The 12766-nt window shown below is 40.5% G+C and overlaps 1 protein-coding gene across 3 annotated transcripts in view; it reads left to right on the forward strand.

Moving 5' to 3' along the window:
• Positions 1-12766, forward strand: part of KIF26A (kinesin family member 26A) — a 94578-nt gene that overhangs the window by 20523 nt on the left and 61289 nt on the right. For 2 of the 3 annotated variants that reach the window (XM_085547763.1, XM_085547765.1), the window contains exon 3: positions 10612-11112. In XM_085547763.1, the coding sequence (XP_085403889.1) occupies positions 10612-11112 (501 nt within the window). Of the gene's footprint in view, positions 1-5997; positions 6370-10611; positions 11113-12766 lie in introns of those variants that run through there. The other variant, XM_085547766.1, reaches the window with a different exon arrangement.

Raw genomic sequence — 12766 nt, forward strand, 5'->3', positions numbered from 1 at the left:
TTTTGGCTTACCTCCGATTCCTGATGAATTGCTCCCGAGACTGCGTTCTTGAACAAATCTTGCCTAACATCCTCGTGCAGGGACTTCCACGAGATGCTGATGTTAATTTATTTCAGTGAGTGTTTGCTGATTGAAACTGGAGCAGTAACATCCCAATCTGTGCCTTCTGCAATGGTTTTTCCTGTGAATCACAGCATCAGCCTTGTGAAGTAAAACACACATTTTTGAGCATATCCTGCATAATGAACGAGTTGCTTTGAGACCAGAGCTGCAGGGATAAATCAAGGATTACCAGTACACAGCCAGTGTTTGGGATGGCGCTGCCTCATAAGCTGGGAGTCCTTGAGTCAGCCACCAGGATTTCTCAAGTTGGTCACATGGAATAAGGTTTTTGGCCTCACTGATACAAGCTAGCACAACAACAAAGAACAGCGTGTGTCAGCTTGGGATTTACATCACCTCAAGTGCTGCTGCTGTCTGCTTGATTGTATATTTTATTCATAGCACTTTAAAAATAGGATTCGTTCAGAGGCACTGTGGATTTGAAAGACCTGTGGGTCGAAGTAAAAGTGAATGTTTCTAAAAATCCTAAAGTCCCTATCTTCATTAAATAGGCCTGTCGGGGTCATTGCACCTCCTGGTTGAAATTAGCAGGGCTCTGAGGTGCAGGATGCCAGACGAGATGGTTATCTTCAACGGCCTCAAGCTCTAAGGATCTGTAGAACTGCTTCAACACTGTCCACAATTAGAGCTGTTTGACTAGCTGTCAGATCTTATGAGGATGTTGGCAAGGCATGATTACCCACAATTTTCTGATTTTAAATGTGTATTTACATCTGTAATAATAATAATAAATCACCCTGGGAAGCATGTATGGTGTTTTTCTGGTGATTTACTGCAAATTTGATACAACGCTATCTGTTGCCACAAAACTTAATTTTCAAATGAGGGGAATCTTTGCACGTTAATTTAACTTTTCTCCCAGCAAATGTGCATTTCATGGGTGCTTTATGATAAATGGAGAAGTGGATTGATGAAACAGTCTTCATTGCTGATTTGTAGTCAGGAATGGGGATGCATGAACTTAGAGAGAGGGAAATACCGACTTTGTATTCGATATGAACATTACCGTGGCTTTTCACAGGGCCCAGATTTCACTCTGGGGCTGTAATTTCTCTTCTTAAAGGAAGCCCATCTTCCTCTGTACTTGGCCTTTTCCAACAGGTGATGAGAAAGCTTATCTTTCAAGGTCTCAGAACAGAAATTAAAGTAAAAACATCCTCTTATGTAGTACTAACAATTGAATGGAAGTATAAATGTATCCTGTGATGTTAAGCATTGTCTAAGCTTGCGGAATTTCTATAGAAGCGACATTAGATACCATAAATGTTTAAGAGCCCTGGTTAAGTGTGACTGGTAGGGTGAACTACAGCCTTTCATCTCTTACTTGCTGGTTTTAATAGGATCTGGCTTGAAGGGTGTTGAAAGTTGTTGCCAGGTGTCTGATTGCTGCTGTGTCTCAGGAGATAAGGCTTTTTTACTTTATTTTTTTTTCTTGAGGAGCCTGAAAGAGTTTGCAGAGGTATTTTAGCTATCCATCTGTGGGAATGTCTACATCTATGTGTGTTATAGCTCGCTCTGCCCACATGTTTACTATGCTCATATCCTGTGTTGAAACAGAGCTTATAAACCATACCAACGTGGTTTTCAAGATGCCCTGAGCATAGGCAGAGTGATTTTGTTTGTCTGCCTGTGGACATGGCTGTGTTGATCTATGTTTGCAGTAGAGAGACCTTGGGCAAAGGGAGTTAGTCTTCTTTGATTACACAAGCTCTCTGGATGGAGAGAGGTTGTACAACGTGTGGGTTTTGCAGGACCACTGTGGGGCCGCCCAGCCTTGCTGCCATAAGGATTACAGGTGGACATTAATCACTGCACTGTTTTCCTGCTCACATCATTTGCTGGGCTGACAGGGGAGAGCAGTTTAAAAAAAGTCAATTTCTGACTTGTCATTTAGGTTGCCAGGAAAATGTACAGTGCCTTTTAGTGGTCCTGTTAGGTGTTTTAAGGTACAAGGCAGGATACTTCCTTTCTTGTTCACACTATGGCATAGCAATTGTAAGTCTTGTATTAGAAAATAGGTCATTTTGTGGACAAAGGTTATCTGGTAATGTTCAGGTAAGAGCTTTTGGAAAACAGTAGGATCAACAAAATGAGCAACAACAGTGTCTTAGTACTACCCATTTTACTGCATTTCTTTTACATAGCGTTTTGGTGTGATGCTGCTACAGGCTCATGTTCCAAGGTGTTAAGTGCTGAACTTTTCATCTAAAGAAACCATTGAAATAGGGGAACTGTATAAGTAAAATATAACTGTATAACATGCTAGTTCAGCAGAATGGAATCAGCTACTTCAGTGCATTAGCATCTTAACTGAAACCAAACAAGAACCAAGGACCTTGGTTCTCTCCAAGTCCAGAGATGTGGGAGGGTGCTGCTTTCCAACAGAGCTGATGGCAAGTTTGTGAACTTGCTAAAGTTTCTTGCTAAAAGTTGTATAAAATAAACGTGAAGCTACCACCTACCTCCCCAGTCTATTTGCCCCACAGCAACTCTTCTACATGTGCCACCAAATAAGCAAAGAAACAAGAGGAGGCTCTTCAGAGCAGAGTGTGGCCTGCTTGAGGCTGAGGAGCTAGAAGTACACTTAGTTGTTAATTTTCTCTGTTTGGAAGTTCCTTTTCTTTTGTTTTTCTTAAGCCCAAACCAGAAGAAAAAGGGAAAATTCTGACTTACTACAGAGTTGCTTAAACTCAGTTGCGAACTCAATTTTTTTTCAGCCAACAAATCAGTTTTTGGCAAAAAAAAAATTAACAGAAGCACTTTAATGAAGATAAAGTGTAATCCACTTTATTACTTTATTTCTGCAGACAGACTACATAGTGTGCTAACTATGCACTGTGTGCAGTAATTTGTAGCTTTCAGGAGGAATACACAATGGGCAGCCCTTCCATTCTGTAAGCAAAATCGTTTCTTTATGGTTCTCAAGTATTCATTTACCAAACAAATAATTGATAAAATGAGCAAGTGAGAGAGACACAAAGAGGGTGTGATCCAATGCCAAGCACTGGTTTTCATAGTTGATTTTAAATCTACATTATGCTAATGATGTTCATTTGGAAGATGTGTCCACTCCCTAACTTCTGCTGCTGAGCATGCTTTTAATTGGATTCAGATGGTTGGACTGCAACAGTTGTAGGGTTCATATGCGGATGTCCTGAGTGCTCCAAGCATTTTTTCTCTCTTTGGTTTTTCAAAGCCAATGTTGTGGTCATTGAGGCTGGAGTCCAGATGTTCCTAAAATCCCCCACTGAAGGTTTGCCTGATGCAAACGGGCATGCTTCTCCTGAGATAAATGTCATTATAATAACTTAAATGTGTTGAAGATCTCATCTAGAGTGTTACTCCTCTCCCAGTTCATTGAGCTGTGTGGGCTGGGTTGCTGGTCTCTGGCCAGCTCATTGGAGAAGTCTATCTCACAAGGCTTGCCCTTGTGATCTGATTCTGAAAATATGGGTTGTTGCCTGAGTAAATGAGATAGTGCAAACAGCCTTTTGTTTAGAGTAAAATGATACCAAAGGATCATGTTTCTGAGGCATTCTGACAACGCGGCATGTTTCCTTTGTGGTGAGCGCTGCTCAGATTTTCAGCCCTGTGCTGGAATTCAGAGGTACTGTATGATTGGAGTGGCCTGATTGAACTTAAACAGCATGTAGGGTAGGTAGTGGCAGAGGGCATCAGTTTCCAGAACGGTCATTCTAACACTTCTCATAAGCACATAAACTCTTCTTTTTTTCCTTTTAAAGAGAAAAGTTTTGACTTTTATATAAGCACTTTTACTCTCCAGTTTCAAAAAATGAAATATGATGAAAAACTATGATTTCTATTATTATTATTATTTAAGTTCTTAAATATTCTCTATATGTGTTTCTGTGAAAGTAATAGTGAAAACAGATGTTTTGAGGACACCAAAGGGCAGTGTAGGGATGGGATGTGCAACTATTTCTTCAAACAACTGTTGCTGTGCAAAATGATAATAATGAAGGTTTAAAAACAAAAAAGTAAAAGGGGGAAAGAAGAACGCAGAGGATGTTGGAATACCCTCTTATCATGTGAACAAAATCAGTTCTGAATTTGCATTGTGAAGTTACAGTAAGCCACAGATCCGAGAGGGAAAATTAAAGGATTACTTAAAACCAACAATAAACATGCAAATTAAAACGCATCATTTTTAAATGAAGTCATACACTGTTAAAAATAAGCACAAAATTACATACTGGTTTGAATGTGTAGTTTATACAATACGTGGAATGTTAAAATTGAATCAAATTAAGAAAAACATTTTTTCCAAAGGCAAGTAAAATATCTGTTTAATTAGATCGTAAAGAAAGGAGATTAAAAGTAATATTTTGTAATACGGTAATTACTGTTTTTCAGAAGTAGTCGTGTTCCTGTGTGTTGATCTAAATTTCAATATGATAGCAGATCTCTTTGGGATCTTTTGTTTTGTGCGCATCTTTAATTGTTTTAAATCACGAGTGCTACCTTTATTTTGTTTCCTTTGCACTGAACGCGCTGCCTGGCTGTTTGCTCCCATACTCCTCTGGCTCTCAAACACAAATCTCCGAGAACAGCCCATACCTTCTGGTTCTGGGAGGTTAAAAGACGAATCATTGCAGGGGACAATACAGAAGATAACAGGAAAGGCCCCTGAAACCACTGGGAACTGGGTTGAGGTGCTGATGGGAGTCTGAGATGTAAATAAACCAGATTGCTCTCATTTCCTCTTTCCACTGTATTATGCATTCCAATAGCACTATTCATCTTTATGACAGACACCTATTGCTTTAACTTTACTGCGGGCCACTGAAGTACATTAAAGTGGGCAGGAAATGGAAATAAATAGAGTTCAGTGGAGGCTTCAGAATAACTAAGCACACTGAAGTCATTTTTAGTGTGGGGTCATATGTTTTTTAGCACATTTTAGCGTGCTGCCTGACCTTTGTTATGAAGATGTTTGAAAGAGATGCAGCATACTTGTAAAGTAAGAAATAAAACGTGCTCTAATACATGTATTTTCCCCCAAACTCTCTGGGTTGCCAAAGATGAAAATAAATTGGGTTGAGACTCAGCTGGCCAGAGTCAATAGAGGATACGTCTGTGTGCACTGCCTCAGGTTGGGGTTAGAAGCAGAATAATGGGACTGGAGATTGGAAGAAGTCGTGCTGACAGACAGCGTAGGGCAAGGACCACAATCCATTCACTTAAATTAATCTGCTTCAAGGTAGTGAGGCGTTCAGGTAGGGAGATGAAATGGAATTCAGCCTTTAAATGCATCTGTCTGTTTCTTAATTCATGTGTATTTTGCTTTGGAAACGTTCTGCTTATTCAGAGGGCTAGCTGCTTTCATAGACAGCTAAGTTACACTGCAAGTCCCACGTCCCTCTGGAAGAAGGGATTTGCAGTGAATTCCCATCTTGCAAAAGCTTTGTGTGTTTATTTTTCCTTGATTGTTTACACTCTGATAAAACATAGCCCAGTAACCGAGTGATCTTATAGCATGGGTTACTTGAAGAATTAGAGCTCATATTTTCAGTCCCTTGAGATAATTAGCCATGCGGAAACTTTTTAAAAACAAAAAGCTATTAGCATAGTTGTTTTTTAATTTGATTACACTAAATGGTATCTATAGTGTGTTCTTTTTTTTTTCTCCTTTTTTTTTTTTTTTTTTTTTTGTCAATGATTATATAGTGGAAAGCAAGCCCCAACCTTCAACGTTATGTGTCAATATAGAGCATATTAGTGGATATTCCACAATGTCATGTAAGATAAAAACTAATTTGTAAGCAGCATAGCAGAAATTGGCAAAGACAATTAAGACAAAAAATCATTATCATTGATCCATTTGCACTGGGAAAGTACATTTGATTCTCCCAAAGCATTTTTAAACATGTGGTTTGCCTTGGTCTATATTTAAGGATGCATTTCAGTGTACCATTCAGTGCTTCTTTCTTTTTTTTATTATATCAAGATTTCCTTTAATTTTGAATGCTGCTGCAGGTAAACTTGCACTGCAGAAACCAGCAGCAGGCAGAATTACAGCTAATTACTGAGGGTGGTTGTTGGCAATTTGACTTTTCATCATTTGTTCGTCATCGTTTGTTCGCGCTCTGTGGATAGTTCCTCACTGCAAGGATTAGGTTACAGATGGGTGGGTATTACTTCAGTGACTTCTTAAGTGAGAATCCAGATGCTTTTCTACATCCTCTCCTGTTGCTTAGTTTGGGAGGTAGAAGTCAGTGGCTGCAGGTAAGATTTAAAGTTTGTATTCTTGTTTCTCTTTTTCAGAGCTTTCTGTCACTCTTTGTTAGCAAAATTTAAATACAGACTTTCAATACTTTGGAAATTACTGACAAATTGCAGATTACAGTAAAATTTCAAGAGAATTTGAGTTTATTTTTTAACTGCATGTCACTCAAATGGTCTCAGGCTTCAAAGAGTTGAGCTCCAGCAAGGTCATTTGATGTTGCATGCTTTTGAAAACCTGCATATTATTTTTGTGCCTAAGCTGCAGTGGGGATTTTCAGAGATACTGGCCTTTGGACACATCACAGTTGCTTAGAGTATGTCTGTCGTTTCAAGGACTGTGGTCTCAGGCTGTAGTAATTTATGGTTGTGAGACACTGGCCTTTGTTTGTGCCCCACATGCTTTGGTGTTAACTGCATTGCTGGAAGCCAGTTTGGTGTGTGCTGGATTTCACAGGGAGGAACTGCAGCGGTTAAATTTTGCATTGGACAGGGTTGTGTGAATTAAAATTACTGTTTCTATTTTCCTTCTGTTACAAATTACTGGATGTGTTTTCAGATCTGAGCATGTTTTCTGTACTTGCACTCTACTTACAAAGCCTGAAGGCAAACTCCAGGCTAAATGCAACAGTATTGAACTACGTGGGTATTTCTCTGTTATTTCTAGCTGGATCACAGTCCTGGTTTTCCACACTTATTATCTTCCCCAATTCAGCTAGAAAGCACTTTGAGACCAGGCATGCATCCTTGGGGGTGCATTCTTATCCTTGGGGCAAGTTGCACATGTGTTATTAGTCTCCCAGGAGCTTGTAAGGTCACTTGTGTTTGTAAGAGCCACTTGCTGGAAAACACAGACAAATTCAGGTGCTTCAGAAAACTTTTGCTCACACAGATATGTGCAATTATCTCACTGCGGGTTTGCTGGGCTCTCAAGTGCAGTGGTCTGTAGTAGAACCATTTATTCATCTAATTGTCTGGAGCGTTTGGAACTCCAGAATTTGTAAGCAGAAGTTAACTGGGTGAGTCATTTTTGTAGCACAGCAGGCAGAAGTGGATTTGGAGCTCTGTTTGGATGGGTTTGTAGTTTGTGTGTGAGGGTATTGTGTCAGTACCCCCAGCTTGCACGCCTGCTTTGTTTGCTCCCCTCCATGCCGGCAGAGCTGTGATGAGGATGACTTTAACTGTGCCCCATCTGTGCCCTTAACACATTTGGTTGCTCCGCTTCATTTTCTTCCTCTGCAAAACATGAGAAGGCAACTTCCACCCAGACTCATTAGGTCACAAGTTGCTGAAACAGGGGCTCCCCAGGTCCAGGCGTTGTCACCAGGTAGTAAAACCCCTTTAATGGGACTGACTTAACTTTTAAGTTCCGCTTAATGTTTTTAACAGTAACTTGCACTTCCTCTGCCCTTCACGCCCAATCATTAGCCAGGTGTTTTTGTCACAGGCAGTGGAAAAATAAAAGTAATCTAAGCTCACAGCTGGGCCCTCTGAGAGGGAGCTGGAGGAGGGAGGTTGACTACCAGCATCAGTGGGTAGTGGGCTTACAAGGCTGTAATATTGGTGCAATATTGGTGTTAGATGGACATCTGGACTAAATGATCTTAGAGGCATTTTCCAGCCTTAATGATTCTATGATTCTGTGTTTTGTGTAATCTAAATAGATCTATTTCCTCTCCTTTTTAATATGCCGTCCACTTAGTTTCCTTGTAACTGCACTACTGCCTGACTCTGATCTGCCTTGTGCTGTGAACTCTGTATATGGAGCTGGAACTGGGGGCTCATTAATTTTCTTTACATCAAAAGAAAGTTGTTTCTTTCAAATGAGAAGCCTGCTTCACCTAGTCATTTACTTTAATTGCTCATTTGAAACTTTTGACATCTGATAGCAATATAAGTGTTGCCAGATGAGGCCCATGCCAGCAAGAGCCACAGGTGCTTTATAGAATCACCAAGATTGGAAAAGGCCTTCAAGAACATCTAGACCAGCTGTCCTCCTGCCACCAATTTCCTCACTAAACCATGTCTCTTAGTACAACATCTAAATGAGTCAACCACCACCCTGGGCATCCAACTCCTGCACCTGATTGCACTTTTGGGGAAGAAACATTTCCTAATATCCAACCTGAACCTCCCCTACTTAAGGCCATTCCTTCTAGTCCTGTTGCTGGTTAGAGCTTCCTTGAGTGCCAGGCCACGACCTGGTGGCGCAGCACTGTGCACTGGTGTTTTTGGTGGCTGTGCAATCAGTGCTAGGTTGTTGACTGCAAGAGTGTGCTCAGAAGGCTCTCATTTGGAAGGGTTTCTGCAGAATGTGGGCTGTTTGTTTTTTCTTGGGAGATTCTTTGGTCTTTGGCTTGCCTGAAGCATAATGGTGCCTGCAGGGCTGTGTTGTGATACCTTCCAGTCTAACCAACAGCACCTTTCTGCTGACGTGCCACTGGCTTAGAAAAAAGTGTCTGAAATATTTTATTGTTTCCTGACTGTTATCTGTTAATTTAGTGTTTCTGACTTCTGGGAGGCATGAAGGGGAAGAATTTTCTTGCTCAGGAGGATAGGCAAAGTGAGCAACTTCAAACGCATTTTAAGCCTTAATAAGGAGAAAAGAGACAAAGATGAAACACTGTCTTTGACCTGAGTTTGTAAATTCGCTCGCTAGTGTGAATGCAATGTATTGTTCAGTCAACAGCAGGAGCAGCTTTCCTTAGCCTGAGAGGTAATTTTTCTGTTTTTTTTTTTTTCTTTTTTTTTTTTCTTCCAGTAAATAAACAGTAATTTAAATTACTGTGGAAAAAGTAACTTTTGTTAATGGCTTTTGGCTGTGGACTGATGTGATGCTATACACAATGGTTTATATTAACACAATACTGGCATTTTATGAGATAGATCAAAAACTACTGCAGGAGTTATCCAGCAGCTAAAAACAAGCTGGATTCCCTGCTGCTGGTGGAGAAGTTGAGCAGCGTTTGAGGATTTTATAAACTCAGAGCAAAGGGAAATGGCACAGTTGAAAGAGAATAATGAGCAAAGCCAAAGTACCGGTCCCTAGACTTCTAAAGAGTTTTATTGATGTGTGTTGTAATTAAAACCAAAATGAGTTAGTTTTCTAATAGGGCATTCATTTCCTAGAGAGCAATTGCAATTTGGCATCAAATAATGCGATTTTAAAAGGAGTACTGATCTAGGGATACCCCAGCGTATGCAGGGTGTCTGACGTACTAGCTTTGCATGCCCTCATTATGAACACGCAAATTAAATATTTTCACTTAAAATAATTATACGAATAAACCTTTGGCTGTGATTTCATTAAAATTTTAATTGTTTAGAGAGCTGGAGGAGAGCGTGTGAAGTTGGGTTGGTTTTACTGCATGGCATTCATCTTGATAGCAGATTTACAGCAGGGCTGGATTTAATCTCCTGGCTGATCTTTACGGTAGCATGCTGGAGATGGGAAGGTGTTGGTGTGTTCCAGGAGATAGGTAACTCTGTCTCTGAAATGGAAGCACAGAGCAGGCTTATAAGATTTCTGGGCAGCCTTAAAATGAACCAGCAAGGTGGAGGAGTGGGGAGTAAAGTAGGTGTTGCTTTTAAATCAGCTTCTTAGTGTGCACATTGTCGCACCTTCACACATGGCTGTACTTCCAAATCTATTTCTCATCAAAGCAAGTGTAGTGTAAGGGAATATTGCTACCATCTGGGTTGCAAGGGTCAGAAATAACAGGCCTAGCCAGCAGAGGAGCCAGTTTTTTAGCACTACCATCTAAGCTGTTTTTATGCCACTTGATTACTCATTTCTGAGGGTCATGCGCTAATTTTTTTTAATAATATGAAATTTTATTTTCCTGGTTTAAAGGTGGTGGTAATGTCTTTGAAATGCATTACAATAACTGTAGGGTCAGTGTTCTCTAGTAATGTTACTTCTGAGCATGAAAAATACAAGCATGTAGGATGTGTCCAAAGGAGAGTTAATTAGAAGAATGAGTAGTTATCAAGTGCACCCACAGCTCTACTGTTTAATTTGATGAAAATTTTCGTGCTGGGTCTCATACGAATGAAGTCACTTATGGTTTATTAGTCAGCTGTGACCTGCAAGCCTTTTGGGGTATTCAGATTAAAAAAAAAAAGCCTTGATAAATACCAGTAGAGATTTAAAGTGTTTCCATGAGTGGAACTTTGTCTTTTTCTCTGTTTGTGTTTTGACTCAATGTGGTTTTTTGTTTTTTTACTTCTTCCCCCCTTCTGTAGGACCCACGATTATCAGCTTTAATTTTTGACAAGCTTCAAGTGCCTGACTATCTACAGAAAAACAGGAATGAAGGAGAGAGCAGATGCGAAACTTGTGCCACTCACTTGAACCAGCTGAAACAGGAAGCCATCCAGATGATGCACACCCTCAACCAAGCCAGCTACTCAGAAATGCCTGACCTCCAACCTGGTGCCACAGCAGTGACCAGCATGGTACCCAGGGTGGTGACAGTCTCTTCCCAGCGGGACCTGCCACTGATTACTGGGCAGGTGGGCAGGCAACCTGGAAAATCACCAAATCTCTTCTCCGGGACAGAGAGGAAGAAGGGACTTGGGTGGTCTCAAGGCATGGGCAGTTTTCCAAACTCCAGCGTTCAAGTCACAGTAGCTCCCAGTGGTCTCAGCGGTGCACTGAGTTCAGTCACCATCCAGGCTCAGCAGTACCTCGAGGGCATGTGGAGTATCTCCAGGGTGAACAGCTTCCTGCCTCAGGCTTGTCTAGTAAGTCATGATAATTGTAGATGCACAACTTTTGTTTACGTGTGCATGGATAAAGAAGAAATGTGATATGTGTGCGTATTTACGTTAGAGAGGGTTAGCTAATGGTATTCTAAGCCATGTTTCAGGAACTGAATGTCTTAAAAAGAGCTTTGAACGATGTTCTGTCAGATGTCACAAGGAATTTGCTTTCTTGTTCTGGATGGTGACATCCTTTCCTCAGAAGTTTTTTGCAACTGTTGTGGCTTTATGGATGCAGGTTGATGTTATTTGTCTGTCAGATACCTGGTGACCTCTTCAGAAAAACATGAAAGGCCAGGTTTGTCACAGAAAACTCTGGGGGCTTCATGGGAGCTATATCAAAGACTAACTTGACCCTCAAGTCTAGCGCTGAACTTCTACGACTGTGTTCAATTCAGCAGATGTTGATAGAATGCTATGGGGAGGATTAATCTTCAGGTTAGGTGTGCTGCAAAACAGTTTGCTTTGCAGGAGGGTGTTCAGAAGGTAGCCTCTGTGACACACTTCTGTAAATACTACTGCACTTGGATTCCTGTATTTGATATATATGGTAAGAATTCTTGTGAGAAAGGAAAAATCTTAATAGAGGTAAACATCACATTGACAACCAAGTTCATTAAACATTTGTGACTATCTATAGAATACTGCTGTGTACAAAATGATACGCGGATTGATTCTGACTAAGTTATAAGCCTTTTTTCCATGAGAGTGAGCAGAAGTCATGCTTTTCACTTAGAGAAATTGCAACAGATCTTTCAAGACCAGGGATGCTGGTGCCAGACAGCTTTGAGTGTAACATAATGCCTTATGTGCTGGTATATATAAACACTACTAGCATCAGCTGGTTGAGCTTCAAGATCATCATTGATGAACATTTTAAGAGTGCCATTGTATAACGTTACCTTTACAGGGAGGCTGCTGTATTTCCTTCCAGAAGACTCTTCAGAGACATGATTGTTCCTTCCCATACTTTTTTTCTCATATGGAAATCTGAATGCTTGCATGTCCCACTATTGAGGGGGCGCCCATTTATATCTGGTGTATCTTTATTGATGTGTTGATCTCTAATGATATTGCCTTTAGAAAAAGGGACGAGAAACATTCTATTCAGCTATTATGAGGAACTGCTTCTGTGCGTCCTGTTCTCTAAAATGCTACTTTGTTTGGGGTCGTTATGGCCAGTGTTAGGGCATGTGGTGTTGTAGTGTCTATTTAATTCTATGTATATCACAGAAACATAGGAAAATTAGAAAGCTTTTGGCTTAAGAGGCCTACAGTCTGTGGAAGCACAAGTATTTCAGTTTTTCTGCTCATTCCCTTCCTGCCCTTTTCACGTTCTAAATAATTCACTAACTGCCAGCTCCAAATTTCTTTCTGCTTAACCATGTTTACTGATAGATGTGGTTTCCCCTAACCACTGCATTACCCTACAATAAAACTGAGCTACCTCATTTAACCCCTGTGAAGTAAAGCTGTGTGTAATGCAACAGACCTGAAGTGCAATCTAGAAATGTGCAAAAAAGCTCAATAGCCTGGAAAATGTGACCTTTAAATGAAAGGACAGACAGTGTTAGACTGGGTGTTGGAGGTTGCTTGGATGTGATCCAGTCATCTGCAAGAGCAGTTTAGTTTTAGA

Source organism: Coturnix japonica, chromosome 5 (genome assembly GCF_054131305.1).
Source record: "Coturnix japonica strain WE chromosome 5, WE-NBRP24, whole genome shotgun sequence".
NCBI lineage: Eukaryota > Metazoa > Chordata > Aves > Galliformes > Phasianidae > Coturnix > Coturnix japonica.